The 17,948-nt window shown below is 34.1% G+C and overlaps 1 protein-coding gene across 1 annotated transcript in view; it reads left to right on the top strand.

Annotated features, from left to right (window-relative positions):
* LOC121200218 (solute carrier organic anion transporter family member 5A1) overlaps window positions 1-17,948 on the top strand; it is a 74,742-nt gene that overhangs the window by 52,524 nt on the left and 4,270 nt on the right. Inside the window, exons 7-9 of the mRNA XM_041065362.1 lie at window positions 16,070-16,229; window positions 17,004-17,245; window positions 17,356-17,420. Coding sequence (XP_040921296.1) covers window positions 16,070-16,229; window positions 17,004-17,245; window positions 17,356-17,420 — 467 coding nt within the window. The remainder of the gene's footprint in view (window positions 1-16,069; window positions 16,230-17,003; window positions 17,246-17,355; window positions 17,421-17,948) is intronic.

Here is a 17,948-nt window from a genome sequence, read left to right as displayed (position 1 = left end):
AAAACGTCATAGTATAGTATGCCGTTTTTTTCGGGCAAAGAAAGTCGAACATTTTTTGGACCTCAAAATGTCATAAAAAACGGCATAGTATAGTATGCCGTTTTTTTCGGGCAAAGAAAGTCGAACATTTTTTGGACCTCAAAATGTCATAAAAAACGTCATAGTATAGTATGCCGTTTTTTTCGGGCAAAAAAAGTCGAACATTTTTTGGACCTCAAAATGTCTTAAAAAACGTCATAGTATAGTATGCCGTTTTTTTCGGGCAAAAAAAGTCGAACATTTTTTGGACCTCAAAATGTCATAAAAAACGTCATAGTATAGTATGCCGTTTTTTTCGGGCAAAAAAAGTCAAAAATTTTTTCGGCCTCAAAATGTCATAAAAAACGTCATAGTATAGTATGCCGTTTTTTTCGGGCAAAAAAAGTCGAACATTTTTTCGGCCTCAAAATGTCATAAAAAACGTCATAGTATAGTATGCCGTTTTTTTCGGGCAAAAAAAGTCATAAAAAACGTCATAGTATAGTATGCCGTTTTTTTCGGGCAAAAAAAGTCGAACATTTTTTGGACCTCAAAATGTCATAAAAAACGTCATAGTATAGTATGCCGTTTTTTTCGGGCAAAAAAAGTCAAAAATTTTTTCAACCTCAAAATGTCATAAAAAACGTCAGAGTATAGTATGGCGTTTTTTTCGGGCAAAAAAAGTTATAAAAAACGTCATAGTATAGTATGCCGTTTTTTTCGGGCAAAAAAAGTCGAACATTTTTTCGACCTCAAAATGTCATAAAAAACGTCATAGTATAGTATGCCGTTTTTTTCGGGCAAAAAAAGTCATAAAAAACGTCATAGTATAGTATGCCGTTTTTTTCGGGCAAAAAAGTCGAACATTTTTTGGACCTCAAAATGTCATAAAAAACGTCATAGTATAGTATGCCGTTTTTTTCGGGCAAAAAAAGTCAAAAATTTTTTCAACCTCAAAATGTCATAAAAAACGTCAGAGTATAGTATGGCGTTTTTTTCGGGCAAAAAAAGTCAAAAATTTTTTCGACCTCAAAATGTCATAAAAAACGTCATAGTATAGTATGCCGTTTTTTTCGGGCCAAAAAAGTCAAAATTTTTTCGACCTCAAAATGTCATAAAAAACGGCATAGTATAGTATGGCGTTTTTTTCGACCTCAAAAAGTCATAAAAAATGTCATAGTATAGTATGCCGTTTTTTTCGGGCAAAAAAAGTCAAAATTTTTTCGACCTCAAAATGTCATAAAAAACGGCACAGTATAGTATGGCGTTTTTTTCGGGCAAAAAATGTCATAAAAAACGTCATAGTATAGTATGCCGTTTTTTTCGGGCCAAAAAAAGTCAAACATTTTTTCGGCCTCAAAATTTCTTAAAAAACGTCATAGTATAGTATGCCGTTTTTTTCGGGCAAAAAAAGTCGAACATTTTTTCGACCTCAAAATGTCTTAAAAAACGTCATAGTATAGTATGCCGTTTTTTTCGGGCAAAGAAAGTCGAACATTTTTTGGACCTCAAAATGTCATAAAAAACGTCATAGTATAGTATGCCGTTTTTTTCGGGCAAAAAAAGTCGAACATTTTTTCGACCTCAAAATGTCATAAAAAACGTCATAGTATAGTATGCCGTTTTTTTCGGGCAAAAAAAGTCAAAATTTTTTCGGCCTCAAAATGTCATAAAAAACGGCATAGTATAGTATGGCGTTATTTTCGACCTCAAAAAGTCATAAAAAACATCATAGTATAGTATGCCGTTTTTTTCGGGCAAAAAAAGTCGAACATTTTTTGGACCTCAAAATGTCATAAAAAACGTCATAGTATAGTATGCCGTTTTTTTCGGGCAAAAAAAGTCAAAATTTTTTCGACCTCAAAATGTCATAAAAAACGGCATAGTATAGTATGGCGTTTTTTTCGGGCAAAAAAAGTTATAAAAAACGTCATAGTATAGTATGCCGTTTTTTTCGGGCAAAAAAAGTCGAACATTTTTTCGACCTCAAAATGTCATAAAAAACGTCATAGTATAGTATGCCGTTTTTTTCGGGCAAAAAAAGTCATAAAAAACGTCATAGTATAGTATGCCGTTTTTTTCGGGCAAAAAAAGTCGAACAGTTTTTCGACCTCAAAATGTCATAAAAAACGTCATAGTATAGTATGCCGTTTTTTTCGGGCAAAAAAAGTCAAAAATTTTTTCAACCTCAAAATGTCATAAAAAACGTCAGAGTATAGTATGGCGTTTTTTTCGGACAAAAAAAGTCAAACATTTTTTCGACCTCAAAATTTCATAAAAAACGTCATAGTATAGTATGCCGTTTTTTTCGGGCAAAAAAAGACAAAATTGTTTTCAACCTCAAAATGTCATAAAAAACGTCATAGTATAGTATGGCGTTTTTTTCGGGGAAAAAAAGTCAAAAATTTTTTCGACCTCAAAATGTCATAAAAAACGTTATAGTATAGTATGCCGTTTTTTTCGGGCAAAAAAAGTCAAAAAAATTTTCGACCTCAAAATGTCTTAAAAAACGTCATAGTATAGTATGCCGTTTTTTTCGGGCAAAAAAAGTCAAAATTTTTTCGACCTCAAAATGTCATAAAAAACGTCATAGTATAGTATGCCGTTTTTTTCGGGCAAAAAAAGTCAAAATTTTTTCGACCTCAAAATGTCATAAAAAACGGCATAGTATAGTATGGCGTTATTTTCGACCTCAAAAAGTCATAAAAAACATCATAGTATAGTATGCCGTTTTTTTCGGGCAAAAAAAGTCGAACATTTTTTCGACCTCAAAATGTCATAAAAAACGTCATAGTATAGTATGCCGTTTTTTTCGGGCAAAAAAAGTCAACATTTTTTTCGACCTCAAAATGTCATAAAAAACGTCATAGTATAGTATGGCGTTTTTTTCGGGCAAAAAAAGTCATAAAAAACGTCATAGTATAGTATGCCGTTTTTTTCGGGCAAAAAAAGTCAAAATTTTTTTCGACCTCAAAATGTCATAAAAAACGTCATAGTATAGTATGCCGTTTTTTTCGGGCAAAAAAAGTCAAAATTTTTTTCGACCTCAAAATGTCATAAAAAACGTCATAGTATAGTATGGCGTTTTTTTCGGGCAAAAAAAGTCATAAAAAACGTCATAGTATAGTATGCCGTTTTTTTCGGGCAAAGAGAGTCGAACATTTTTTGGACCTCAAAATGTCATAAAAAACGTCATAGTATAGTATGCCGTTTTTTTCGGGCAAAAAAAGTCGAACATTTTTTGGACCTCAAAATGTCATAAAAAACGTCATAGTATAGTATGCCGTTTTTTTCGGGCAAAAAAAGTCAAAAAAATTTTCGGCCTCAAAATGTCTTAAAAAACGTCATAGTATAGTATGCCGTTTTTTTCGGGCAAAAAAAGTCAAAATTTTTTCGACCTCAAAATGTCATAAAAAACGTCATAGTATAGTATGCCGTTTTTTTCGGGCAAAAAAAGTCAAAATTTTTTCGACCTCAAAATGTCATAAAAAACGGCATAGTATAGTATGGCGTTATTTTCGACCTCAAAAAGTCATAAAAAACATCATAGTATAGTATGCCGTTTTTTTCGGGCAAAAAAAGTCGAACATTTTTTGGACCTCAAAATGTCATAAAAAAACGTCATAGTATAGTATGCCGTTTTTTTCGGGCAAAAAAAGTCAAAATTTTTTCGACCTCAAAATGTCATAAAAAACGGCATAGTATAGTATGGCGTTTTTTTCAACCTCAAAAAGTCATAAAAAACGTAATAGTATAGTATGCCGTTTTTTTCGGGCAAAACAAGTCAAAAATTTTTTCGACCTCAAAATGTCATAAAAAACGGCATAGTATAGTATGGCGTTTTTTTCGACCTCAAAAAGTCATAAAAAACATCATAGTATAGTATGCCGTTTTTTTCGGGCAAAAAAAGTCAAAATTTTTTCGACCTCAAAATGTCATAAAAAACGTCATAGTATAGTATGCCGTTTTTTTCGGGCAAAAAAAGTCAAAATTTTTTCGACCTCAAAATGTCATAAAAAACGGCATAGTATAGTATGGCGTTATTTTCGAACTCAAAAAGTCATAAAAAACATCATAGTATAGTATGCCGTTTTTTTCGGGCAAAAAAAGTCGAACATTTTTTCGACCTCAAAATGTCATAAAAAACGTCATAGTATAGTATGCCGTTTTTTTCGGGCAAAAAAAGTCAACATTTTTTTCGACCTCAAAATGTCATAAAAAACGTCATAGTATAGTATGGCGTTTTTTTCGGGCAAAAAAAGTCATAAAAAACATCATAGTATAGTATGCCGTTTTTTTCGGGCAAAAAAAGTCAAAATTTTTTTCGACCTCAAAATGTCATAAAAAACGTCATAGTATAGTATGGCGTTTTTTTCGGGCAAAAAAAGTCATAAAAAACGTCATAGTATGGTGTGGCGTTTTTTTCGGGCAAAAAAAGTCGAACATTTTTTCGACCTCAAAATGTCTTAAAAAACGTCATAGTATAGTATGCCGTTTTTTTCGGGCAAAAAAAGTCAAAATTTTTTTCGACCTCAAAATGTCATTAAAAACGTCATAGTATAGTATGCCGTTTTTTTCGGGCAAAAAAAGTCATAAAAAACGTCATAGTATAGTATGCCGTTTTTTTCGGGCAAAGAGAGTCGAACATTTTTTGGACCTCAAAATGTCATAAAAAACGTCATAGTATAGTATGCCGTTTTTTTCGGGCAAAAAAAGTCGAACATTTTTTGGACCTCAAAATGTCATAAAAAACGTCATAGTATAGTATGCCGTTTTTTTCGGGCAAAAAAAGTCAAAAAAATTTTCGGCCTCAAAATGTCTTAAAAAACGTCATAGTATAGTATGCCGTTTTTTTCGGGCAAAAAAAGTCAAAATTTTTTCGACCTCAAAATGTCATAAAAAACGTCATAGTATAGTATGCCGTTTTTTTCGGGCAAAAAAAGTCAAAATTTTTTCGACCTCAAAATGTCATAAAAAACGGCATAGTATAGTATGGCGTTATTTTCGACCTCAAAAAGTCATAAAAAACATCATAGTATAGTATGCCGTTTTTTTCGGGCAAAAAAAGTCGAACATTTTTTGGACCTCAAAATGTCATAAAAAAACGTCATAGTATAGTATGCCGTTTTTTTCGGGCAAAAAAAGTCAAAATTTTTTCGACCTCAAAATGTCATAAAAAACGGCATAGTATAGTATGGCGTTTTTTTCAACCTCAAAAAGTCATAAAAAACGTAATAGTATAGTATGCCGTTTTTTTCGGGCAAAACAAGTCAAAAATTTTTTCGACCTCAAAATGTCATAAAAAACGGCATAGTATAGTATGGCGTTTTTTTCGACCTCAAAAAGTCATAAAAAACATCATAGTATAGTATGCCGTTTTTTTCGGGCAAAAAAAGTCGAACATTTTTTGGACCTCAAAATGTCATAAAAAACGTCATAGTATAGTATGCCGTTTTTTTCGGGCAAAAAAAGTCAAAACTTTTTTCGACCTCAAAATGTCATAAAAAACGTCATAGTATAGTATGCCGTTTTTTTCGGGCAAAAAAAGTCAAAATTTTTTTCGACCTCAAAATGTCATAAAAAACGTCATAGTATAGTATGGCGTTTTTTTCGGGCAAAAAAAGTCGAACATTTTTTCGACCTCAAAATGTCTTAAAAAACGTCATAGTATAGTATGCCGTTTTTTTCGGGCAAAAAAAGTCAAAATTTTTTTCGACCTCAAAATGTCATAAAAAACGTCATAGTATAGTATGGCGTTTTTTTCGGGCAAAAAAAGTCATAAAAAACGTCATAGTATAGTATGCCGTTTTTTTCGGGCAAAAAAAGTCGAACATTTTTTGGACCTCAAAATGTCATAAAAAACGTCATAGTATAGTATGCCGTTTTTTTCGGGCAAAAAAAGTCAAATTTTTTCGACCTCAAAATGTCATAAAAAACGTCATAGTATAGTATGCCGTTTTTTTCGGGCAAAAAAAGTCAAAATTTTTTCGACCTCAAAATGTCATAAAAAACGGCATAGTATAGTATGGCGTTTTTTTCGACCTCAAAAAGTCATAAAAAACATAATAGTATAGTATGCCGTTTTTTTCGGGCAAAAAAAGTCGAACATTTTTTGGACCTCAAAATGTCATAAAAAACGTCATAGTATAGTATGCCGTTTTTTTCGGGCAAAAAAAGTCAAAATTTTTTCGACCTCAAAATGTCATAAAAAACGGCATAGTATAGTATGGCGTTTTTTTCGATCTCAAAAAGTCATAAAAAACGTCATAGTATAGTATGCCGTTTTTTTCGGGCAAAAAAAGTCAAAATTTTTTCGACCTCAAAATGTCATAAAAAACGGCACAGTATAGTATGGCGTTTTTTTCGGGCAAAAAAAGTCATAAAAAACGTCATAGTATAGTATGCGGTTTTTTTCGGGCAAAAAAAGTCAAAATTTTTCCGACCTCAAAATGTCATAAAAAACGTCATAGTATAGTATGGCGTTTTTTTCGGGCAAAAAAAGTCAAAATTTTTTCGACCTCAAAATGTCATAAAAAACGGCATAGTATAGTATGCCGTTTTTTTCGGGCAAAAAAAGTCGAACATTTTTTCGACCTCAAAATGTCTTAAAAAACGTCATAGTATAGTATGCCGTTTTTTTCGGGCAAAAAAAGTCAAAATTTTTTTCGACCTCAAAATGTCATAAAAAACGTCATAGTATAGTATGGCGTTTTTTTTCGGGCAAAAAAAGTCATAAAAAACGTCATAGTATAGTATGCCGTTTTTTTCGGGCAAAGAAAGTCAAAAATTTTTTCGACCTCAAAATGTCATAAAAAACGTCATAGTATAGTATGCCGTTTTTTTCGGGCAAAAAAAGTCGAACATTTTTTGGACCTCAAAATGTCATAAAAAACGTCATAGTATAGTATGCCGTTTTTTTCGGGCAAAAAAAGTCAAAAATTTTTTCGGCCTCAAATTGTCATAAAAAACGTCATAGTATAGTATGCCGTTTTTTTCGGGCAAAAAAAGTCAAAATTTTGTCAAAATGTCATAAAAAACGTCATAGTATAGTATGGCGTTTTTTTCGGGCAAAAAAAGTCAAAAATTTTTTCGACCTCAAAATGTCATAAAAAACGTCATAGTATAGTATGCCGTTTTTTTCGGGCAAAGAAAGTCGAACATTTTTTGGACCTCAAAATGTCATAAAAAACGTCATAGTATAGTATGCCGTTTTTTTTCGGGCAAAAAAAGTCAAAAATTTTTTCGGCCTCAAAATGTCATAAAAAACGTCATAGTATAGTATGCCGTTTTTTTCGGGCAAAGAAAGTCGAACATTTTTTGGACCTCAAAATGTCATAAAAAACGTCATAGTATAGTATGCCGTTTTTTTCGGGCAAAAAAAGTCGAACATTTTTTGGACCTCAAAATGTCATAAAAAACGTCATAGTATAGTATGCCGTTTTTTTCGGGCAAAAAAAGTCGAAATTTTTTTCGACCTCAAAATGTCATAAAAAACGTCATAGTATAGTATGGCGTTTTTTTCGGGCAAAAAAAGTCATAAAAAACGTCATAGTATAGTATGCCGTTTTTTTCGGGCAAAAAAAGTCAAAAATTTTTTCGACCTCAAAATGTCATAAAAAACGTCATAGTATAGTATGCCGTTTTTTTCGGGCAAAAAAAGTCAAAAATTTTTTCGACCTCAAAATGTCATAAAAAACGTCATAGTATAGTATGCCGTTTTTTTCGGGCAAAAAAAGTCAAAATTTTGTCAAAATGTCATAAAAAACGTCATAGTATAGTATGCCGTTTTTTTCGGGCAAAAAAAGTCAAAATTTTGTCAAAATGTCATAAAAAACGTCATAGTATAGTATGCCGTTTTTTTCGGGCAAAAAAAGTCAAAATTTTTTTCGACCTCAAAATGTCATAAAAAACGTCATAGTATAGTATGGCGTTTTTTTCGGGCAAAAAAAGTCATAAAAAACGTCATAGTATAGTATGCCGTTTTTTTCGGGCAAAAAAAGTCAAAATTTTTTCGACCTCAAAATGTCATAAAAAACGTCATAGTATAGTATGGCGTTTTTTTCGACCTCAAAAAGTCATAAAAAACGTCATAGTATAGTATGGCGTTTTTTTCGGGCAAAAAAAGTCAAAATTTTTTCGACCTCAAAATGTCATAAAAAACGTCAGAGTATAGTATGGCGTTTTTTTCCGGCAAAAAAAGTCATAAAAAACATCATAGTATAGTATGACGTTTTTTTCGGGCAAAAAAAGTCGAACATTTTTTCGACCTCAAAATGTCATAAAAAACGTCATAGTATAGTATGGCGTTTTTTTCGGGCAAAAAAACGTCATAGTATAGTATGGCGTTTTTTTCGGGCAAAAAAACGTCATAGTATAGTATGCCGTTTTTTTCAGGCAAAACAAGTCAAAAATTTTTTCGACCTCAAAATGTCATAAAAAACGTCATAGTATAGTAAGGCGTCAAAATCGGACAAAAAATGTCATACTTTAGTATGACCTCAAAATTTCATAAAAAACGTCATAGTATAGTATGGCGTTTTTTTCGGGCAAAAAAAGTCATACTTTAGTATGACCTCAAAATTTCATAAAAAACGTCATAGTATAGTATGCCGTTTTTTTCGGGCAAAAAAAGTCAAAATTTTTTTCGACCTCAAAATGTCATAAAAAACGTCATAGTATAGTATGCCGTTTTTTTCGGGCAAAACAAGTCAAAAATTTTTTCGACCTCAAAATGTCATAAAAAACGTCATAGTATAGTATGCCGTTTTTTTCGGGCAAAAAAAGTCAAAAATTTTTTCGGCCTCAAAATGTCATAAAAAACGTCATAGTATAGTATGCCGTTTTTTTCGGGCAAAAAAAGTCAAATTTTTTTTCGACCTCAAAATGTCTTAAAAAACATCATAGTATAGTATGCCGTTTTTTTCAGGCAAAAAAAGTCAAAAATTTTTCGACCTCAAAATGTCATAAAAAACGGCATAGTATAGTATGGCGTTTTTTTCTACCTCAAAAAGTCATAAAAAACGTCATAGTATAGTATGCCGTTTTTTTCAGGCAAAACAAGTCAAAAATTTTTTCGACCTCAAAATGTCATAAAAAACGTCATAGTATAGTATGCCGTTTTTTTTCGGGCAAAAAAAGTCAAAATTTTTTTCGACCTCAAAATGTCATAAAAAACGTCATAGCATAGTAAGGCGTCAAAATCAGACAAAAAAAGTCATACTTTAGTATGACCTCAAAATGTCATAAAAAACGTCATAGTATAGTATGGCGTTTTTTTCGGGCAAAAAAAGTCATAAAAAACGTCATAGTATAGTATGCCGTTTTTTTCGGGCAAAAAAAGTTATAAAAAACGTCATAGTATAGTATGCCGTTTTTTTCGGGCAAAAAAAGTCGAACATTTTTTCGACCTCAAAATGTCTTAAAAAACGTCATAGTATAGTATGCCGTTTTTTTCGGGCAAAAAAAGCCGAACATTTTTTGGACCTCAAAAAGTCATAAAAAACGTCATAGTATAGTATGCCGTTTTTTTCGGGCAAAAAAAGTCAAATTTTTTTTCGACCTCAAAATGTTTTAAAAAACGTCATAGTATAGTATGGCGTTTTTTTCGGGCAAAAAAAGTTATAAAAAACGTCATAGTATAGTATGCCGTTTTTTTCGGGCAAAAAAAGTCGAACATTTTTTCGACCTCAAAATGTCTTAAAAAACGTCATAGTATAGTATGCCGTTTTTTTCAGGCAAAACAAGTCAAAAATTTTTTTGACCTCAAAATGTCATAAAAAACGTCATAGTATAGTATGGCGTCAAAATCGGACAAAAAATGTCATACTTTAGTATGACCTCAAAATTTCATAAAAAACGTCATAGTATAGTATGGCGTTTTTTTCGGGCAAAAAAAGTCAAAATTTTTTTCGACCTCAAAATGTCATAAAAAACGTCATAGTATAGTATGCCGTTTTTTTCGGGCAAAACAAGTCAAAATTTTTTTCGACCTCAAAATGTCATAAAAAACGTCATAGTATAGTATGCCGTTTTTTTCGGGCAAAAAAAGTCAAAAATTTTTTCGGCCTCAAAATGTCATAAAAAACGTCATAGTATAGTATGCCGTTTTTTTTCGGGCAAAAAAAGTCAAAAATTTTTTCGACCTCAAAATGTCATAAAAAACGTCAGAGTATAGTATGGCGTTTTTTTCGGGCAAAAAAAGTCATAAAAAACATCATAGTATAGTATGCCGTTTTTTTCGGGCAAAAAATGTCAAAATTTTTTTCGACCTCGAAATGTCTTAAAAAACGTCATAGTATAGTATGCCGTTTTTTTTTGGGCAAAACAAGTCAAAAATTTTTTCGACCTCAAAATGTCATAAAAAACATAGTATAGTATGCCGTTTTTTTCGGGCCAAAAAGTCCAAAATTTTTTTGACCTCAAAATGTCTTAAAAAACGTCATAGTATAGTATGCCGTTTTTTTCGGGCAAAAAAAGTCAAACATTTTTTCGGCCTCAAAATGTCATAAAAAACGTCATAGTATAGTATGCCGTTTTTTTCGGGCAAAAAAAGTCAAAAATTTTTTCGACCTCAAAATGTCATAAAAAACGTCAGAGTATAGTATGGCGTTTTTTTCCGGCAAAAAAAGTCATAAAAAACATCATAGTATCGTATGCCGTTTTTTTCGGGCAAAAAAAGTCAAAATTTTTTTCGACCTCAAAATGTCTTAAAAAACGTCATAGTATAGTATGTCGTTTTTTTTTTTGGGCAAAACAAGTCAAAAATTTTTTCGACCTCAAAATGTCATAAAAAACGTCATAGTATAGTATGGCGTTTTTTTCGGGCAAAAAAAGTCAAAATTATTTTCGACCTCAAAATGTCATAAAAAACGTCATAGTATAGTATGACGTTTTTTTCGGGCAAAAAAAGACAAAATTTTTTTCGACCTCAAAATGTCATAAAAAACGTCATAGTATAGTATGGCGTTTTTTTCGGGAAAAAAAAGTCATAAAAAACGTCATAGTATAGTATGCCGTTTTTTTCGGGCAAAAAAAGTCAAAATTTTTTCGACCTCAAAATGTCATAAAAAACGGCATAGTATAGTATGCCGTTTTTTTCGGGCAAAAAAAGTCGAACATTTTTTCGACCTCAAAATGTCATAAAAAACGTCATAGTATAGTATGGCGTTTTTTTCGGGCAAAAAAACGTCATAGTATAGTATGCCGTTTTTTTCGGGCAAAAAAAGTCGAACATTTTTTGGACCTCAAAATGTCATAAAAAACGTCATAGTATAGTATGCCGTTTTTTTCGGGCAAAAAAAGTCAAAAAATTTTTCGACCTCAAAATGTCATAAAAAACGTCATAGTATAGTATGCCGTTTTTTTCGGGCAAAAAATGTCAAAAATTTTTTCGGCCTCAAAATGTCATAAAAAACGTCATAGTATAGTATGCCGTTTTTTTCGGGCAAAAAAAGTTATAAAAAACGTCATAGTATAGTATGCCGTTTTTTTCGGGCAAAAAAAGTCGAACATTTTTTCGACCTCAAAATGTCTTAAAAAACGTCATAGTATAGTATGCCGTTTTTTTCAGGCAAAACAAGTCAAAAATTTTTTCGACCTCAAAATGTCATAAAAAACGTCATAGTATAGTAAGGCGTCAAAATCGGACAAAAAATGTCATACTTTAGTATGACCTCAAAATTTCATAAAAAACGTCATAGTATAGTATGGCGTTTTTTTCGGGCAAAAAAAGTCATACTTTAGTATGACCTCAAAATGTCATAAAAAACGTCATAGTATAGTATGGCGTTTTTTTCGGGCAAAAAAAGTCAAAAATTTTTTCGACCTCAAAATGTCATAAAAAACGTCATAGTATAGTATGCCGTTTTTTTCGGGCAAAACAAGTCAAAATTTTTTTCGACCTCAAAATGTCATAAAAAACGTCATAGTATAGTATGCCGTTTTTTTCGGGCAAAAAAAGTCAAAAATTTTTTCGGCCTCAAAATGTCATAAAAAACGTCAGAGTATAGTATGGCGTTTTTTTCCGGCAAAAAAAGTCATAAAAAACATCCTAGTATAGTATGCCGTTTTTTTCGGGCAAAAAAAGTCAAAATTTTTTTCGACCTCAAAATGTCTTAAAAAACGTCATAGTATAGTATGCCGTTTTTTTTTGGGCAAAACAAGTCAAAAATTTTTTCGACCTCAAAATGTCATAAAAAACGTCATAGTATAGTATGCCGTTTTTTTCGGGCAAAAAAGTCCAAAATTTTTTTGACCTCAAAATGTCTTAAAAAACGTCATAGTATAGTATGGCGTTTTTTTCGGGCAAAAAAAGTCAACATTTTTTTCGACCTCAAAATGTCTTAAAAAACGTCATAGTATAGTATGCCGTTTTTTTCGGGCAAAACAAGTCAAACATTTTTTCGACCTCAAAATGTCATAAAAAACGTCATAGTATAGTATGCCGTTTTTTTCGTGCAAAAAAAGTCAAAATTTTTTTCGACCTCAAAATGTCATAAAAAACGTCATAGTATAGTATGCCGTTTTTTTCGGGCAAAAAAAGTCAAAATTTTTTTCGACCTCAAAATGTCTTAAAAAACGTCATAGTATAGTATGCCGTTTTTTTCGGGCAAAACAAGTCAAACATTTTTTCGACCTCAAAATGTCATAAAAAACGTCATAGTATAGTATGGCGTATTTTTCGGGCAAAAACAAGTCAAAAATTTTTTCGACCTCAAAATGTCATAAAAAACGTCATAGTATAGTATGGCGTATTTTTCGGGCAAAAAAAGTCAAAAATTTTTTCGACCTCAAAAAGTCATAAAAAACGTCATAGTATAGTATGCCGTTTTTTTCGGGCAAAAAAAGTCATAAAAAACGTCATAGTATAGTATGGCGTTTTTTTCGGGCAAAAAAACTCAAACATTTTTTGGACCTCAAAATGTCATAAAAAACGTCATAGTATAGTATGCCGTTTTTTACGGGCAAAAAAAGTCAAAAATTTTTTCGGCCTCAAAATGTCATAAAAAACGTCATAGTATAGTATGCCGTTTTTTTCGGGCAAAAAAAGTCAACATTTTTTTCGACCTCAAAATGTCTTAAAAAACGTCATAGTATAGTATGCCGTTTTTTTCGGGCAAAACAAGTCAAAATTTTTTTCGGCCTCAAAATGTCATAAAAAACGTCATAGTATAGTATTCCGTTTTTTTCGGGCAAAAAATGTAAATAATTTGTTGGACCTCAAAATGTCATAAAAAACGTCATAGTATAGTAAGGCTTTAAAATCGGACAAAAAAAGTCAAAATTTTTTTCGACCTCAAAATGTCATACAAAACGTCATAGTATAGTAAGGCGTCAAAATCGGCCAAAAAAATACTTTAGTATGACCTCAAAATGTGCCAAAAAACGCATAATAAGGCTTCAAAATAAAAACATCAAAAAACGTCATAGTATAGTAAGGCACAAAGACATCATAGCAAGGGAATGATCCACAAAACCAATATAGCAATGTAGCATGCAGCAAATTTAAGATCCTTTGTGAGCACACTCATTATCATATAGTTTTTTTGCTTCTTAAGCATCATTTCCATGAATGTACAGTATGAGTCATGTATGTGGTACTTGGGAGCCAATAAGCGGTTGTTTCAAAACTGCTTATTAAAGAAAATAAGAAAAGAAAGATTTTGTACTGCAATTGAAGTTGTATCTAAAACACACACACACACACAGAATGGAGGAGGGCGTGAGCCTGGGATGCTGTTACCGCTCCCATCATCCTCATGTGTTGGAGTGTGAATGATTAAAATGATTAATTAGCAACACTGGCATCTGCTGCCGTGGTTTTCGGTGAATCACTCTGACACCTCTATTTCTGAAGCTGCTGCTCGACACCACATCAGCAGCTAGATGTGCTCATGAGTATTCCATAAATAAAAATACTCCTGTCAATGCAAAGACGTGAATAAATGTGAATACACATATGTAATTGCTCGAGAAAAATTTGTGTGAAGTCTTAGCAGGATGTCAAAGTCTCTCAGCGTTGAGATTCTCCTGATGGCACCAGCACTGGCCTTTAGGGAGCAAATATTTGCAGATTACAAAATACTCCCAAAGCAGTCCAGTGGCCATATTCCTGTAATGCGAGGCATATGGTCTAAACACACCTTGAAACTGCTATACCTCTGTGAAATGTACTTTTCACATAACAAAGTTAATCAAAGCAATTATTTGCCAGTTGGTGTGCTCTTAAAGTCCCACAGCTGACCCATTAATAACTGTAGTCTTTGTTTGAGCCGGTGTTCATAGAGGGGTCAACAAGACCGTGTGAGCCTGTGGGGGCTCCTCATTATGAACAGCACTGGTCACTAGTCACTGGTAGCACCCACATGAGGAATGTTTTTAGCCCAAGCCCACCCTTTGTATTACTTGTCTGTACTCACACACTTGTCTAGACGTGGCTCTTCCCCGCTGACAGGCTAGAGACAAACACCAAACGTCCTCAACCCTTTCAGTGCCGTGATCACATCAAGTGATGTAATATTCTTGAATACCTGCAAAAGAACAGTTTGGTTGGTATGCTTTATCAAAAACTGCTGTGTCGTCATTTTTTTTGACTCACAACTGATTTTTTTTTTTCCCAAACCCTGAACTGTCCCTGTTCAGAGTTTGCAGTGTTAAACCACATTAAGCCTCTCACTCTCTTGGCTCTGTGTTTGGGTTTTTATGCAGTGCTGGCTGCACGCAGTGACACAACATCTGGAGGGTTCAGCAAGGGCCAGGGCTTATTCTGGAAAAGGACATGTGCAATCAGTGCAGTGAGCGTACAACTCCAGCAAGGATGATGCCTTTTTACGTGCATGCAAATACACACAGTCTCTCCCTCATACACACACACAGTGTCTGGAATGTGACACTGTTATGTCAGGACAAGCCCAAATGTGCTTCCCCTGTAACAACCAACATAAAAACGAGGATGAGTATTACTTTATGGTCTTTTTCAAAATGATGGTCCACTGGTTAAGGAGGTAGCGGGAAAAAAAATATAGGGGTTAGGGTTAGGGTAGATACATATATATATAGTTTTAGCTCATGTTGTAGTTCTTTATTATTTAAAAAAAAAACTTAATAGTTTTTACCATTCACCATTAATCATTTAAAGAGAAAGATGCAATCACTGTCAAGTGTGTGTCTGTACAGGCGAGTGCATGTGAGCGTAACCTCAGGCTGTTGTTAGGACCTGCCCCCGGCTGTTCCGCAGGGTTCCGAGCAAAGCTTCGTAGAGAAAACCCAGGGCTCGCTTCACTGCTCCCGGTTTAGACGAAGCCAAAGTTCTGTTTTGCTTAGAGCCACCGTTCCCACACTGACTGTCGAGCCACTGGAGGTGTCGCTTCCTCATCCCCTCGTCTCTGTCCCTTCTGTCATGGCACATCACACAAACTGGTGGGGAGATAGATTAAAGATAATTAAAAGGATTATGTGCAGCAGATTATTATTGAGACATCAAGACTATAGTAAACACCGCAGAGAAGATCCGCAGCCTCTTTTAGCTTCTACTCTACATTTTGCATCACATGAAATTTCCTGTTTCACTGCGACACTGCATTATTGCACTAAATAGGAATAAGTTTTACTTTTCAAGTTATACCCACAACATTTTTCTATTTTAATGGCTAAACTAGTTCTTTTTTTTCTGATGAAACCGTATTTTATGGAGTGATGTCATGCTGGGAAGGGAAGTGGGGACACTTCCTCTTTAGGGAGCTTTAGGTTTTATGGGAAATTTAGTCTAAAATGCAACACATAGTACCATAAATATGTTTTCAATTCTACTGGAACTGAAGAATGTGCTACTACCCCAGCATTGAGAGAGGTAGAGAGATAAATTAATGTTTAGAAAATTAATAAATGCGCCTTACAGAGAGCTGAAGTCCCCTGCCTCTGGCCCTGGCTGACAAAGCATCTCTGTGAAAATGGGTGAACACCAAAATGTAAATGAAAAATAAAAATAAACCTGTCAAGACATTTCAGTATAATCCAATATATTTTATATTTTATGTATTCTTCATCTGTACAGTCCGACGCTGACGATGACCCACAGGAACCTGACGGGCAGTTGCAACGTGAACTGTGGCTGCAGGATCCACGAGTACGCTCCTGTCTGCGGCTCCGACGGCATTACCTACTTCAACCCCTGCCTGGCTGGATGCAGCACTGTGGGCAATGATAGCACTGGGGTGAGTGCACACACAGGGACAGGGACAGAAACACACACTCACACACACCTTCTTGCTCTATTCAGCTTATTTTGTTTTCTTGTCAAATAAATAATTGTAACAAAGCCATTTATACACTGAATACAATAAAAACATAACAGATACAAATGAACTTTGCTTTCTACGGACACACAAATCATTAAAGATACACAAAGACCTGTTCTGTGTACATTCTCTTCCCATAGCTCTAAAAGTACAGGAAGAGCCAGACTCCACAACAATGTCAGACAGGAAATTATAACAACACAAGGAAAGAAAATGTCTAGATTCTTTGTCCACATCACTGATCACTGGTGCCACCCAGTCTGTCTCTGAGTGCGTGTCTGAATTTACATTTGAATTTTCATTATACTCCTTTAACCCTGTGAGACCTGAACTATGAAAGAATGGTCAGAAAATTCTAATTTTTCAAATATGAACTCTTTATTTGTCCCTTTGACAAAATGTAAAAAAAAAAAATTAAAAAAAAAAAATTCTAAGTATATTTTTTGTTTGTATCACACATGTCAAAACATTTAGAAAAGTGAGGAGTGTCTACCAGGAGTCAGTATACGAGCATAAGAGTTCATCTAAAAGGGTTAAATGCAAAGTTTATGCTTGATGGTGATGCAATGAGTCCCAGAAATGTGGGTATCATATATGATACGTACGGGCTCACAGGGTTAATGGAATTAGCTTCAGAGTCTGCAGTCTGTTGTGGATAGTAGGCTTTACGCACGTTGTTTCTCACCTCAGATTCGGAACTACACCGACTGTGGCTGCGTGCAGAGCAGACAGGTCATCACTCCGTCCTCCGGCGGCCAGGTCAACCAGCTCCAGCTGGTCATTGTTAAAACCTACCTGAACGAGAACGGTTACGCTGTGTCGGGGAAATGCGACCGCACCTGCAACACGCTCATCCCCTTCCTCATCTTTCTCTTCATTGTCACGCTCATCACCGCCTGTGCCCAGCCCTCCGCCATCATCGTCACTCTCAGGTAAGGGGACCTTATTTATCAGAGAGAAGTTTTATGATCCTCCACATCTTTTTCATTTAGTTGCAATGCAGCGAATCTGTATCATTACGGTCGGTGCTTCTCTTTTTCAGGTCTGTTGATGAGCAAGAAAGGCCTTTTGCTCTTGGGATGCAGTTTGTCTTGCTCCGAACTCTTGGTAAGCTCCTGACCATCTGCACTAATATATAAACCACTCTCTGTGTGTTTTACAGTCTCGTCAGTCAGGATGGAACCCTTTTAATCCCTCGTTCATTGGATCTGCTTTAGTCATAATGAGTAAATGTTAAAAAGTTTTCAGAAAGCACAAAGTGTGTAATTCAGTGATAGTAAACCTATCTGCAATTAATTTGCTACTGACTGGACAGTAAATGGCCTCCTCGGCAGTTTAAGGTTTTGGCCCATAACGTGCAGCCTGGTCACATTTCTCATCACACTTTTTGTTTACTGTCCACGTTTTTCCAGCTGGTGTGTAAATCCACTTTTCTAGCTCTGTTTTCTCCTGGTTTCATTCTCTCCCTTGTCCTTGCTAACACCCTGCAATTTTAGAGAGAGCAGGAATGCAGCTCTGGAGATGACCTTTGTGAACCCTATGTGTAGAGAGGTGCAGAAAAGCCCTCAGGGTTAGTTAGCGCTGCCCTAACATGCCTCTCATCTGCTTGGTACAGCTGTGTGAACATAAAGCTGT

The sequence above is a fragment of the Toxotes jaculatrix genome, chromosome 20 (genome assembly GCF_017976425.1).
Source record: "Toxotes jaculatrix isolate fToxJac2 chromosome 20, fToxJac2.pri, whole genome shotgun sequence".
NCBI lineage: Eukaryota > Metazoa > Chordata > Actinopteri > Toxotidae > Toxotes > Toxotes jaculatrix.
This window is presented reverse-complemented; position numbering and strand designations above follow the sequence as displayed.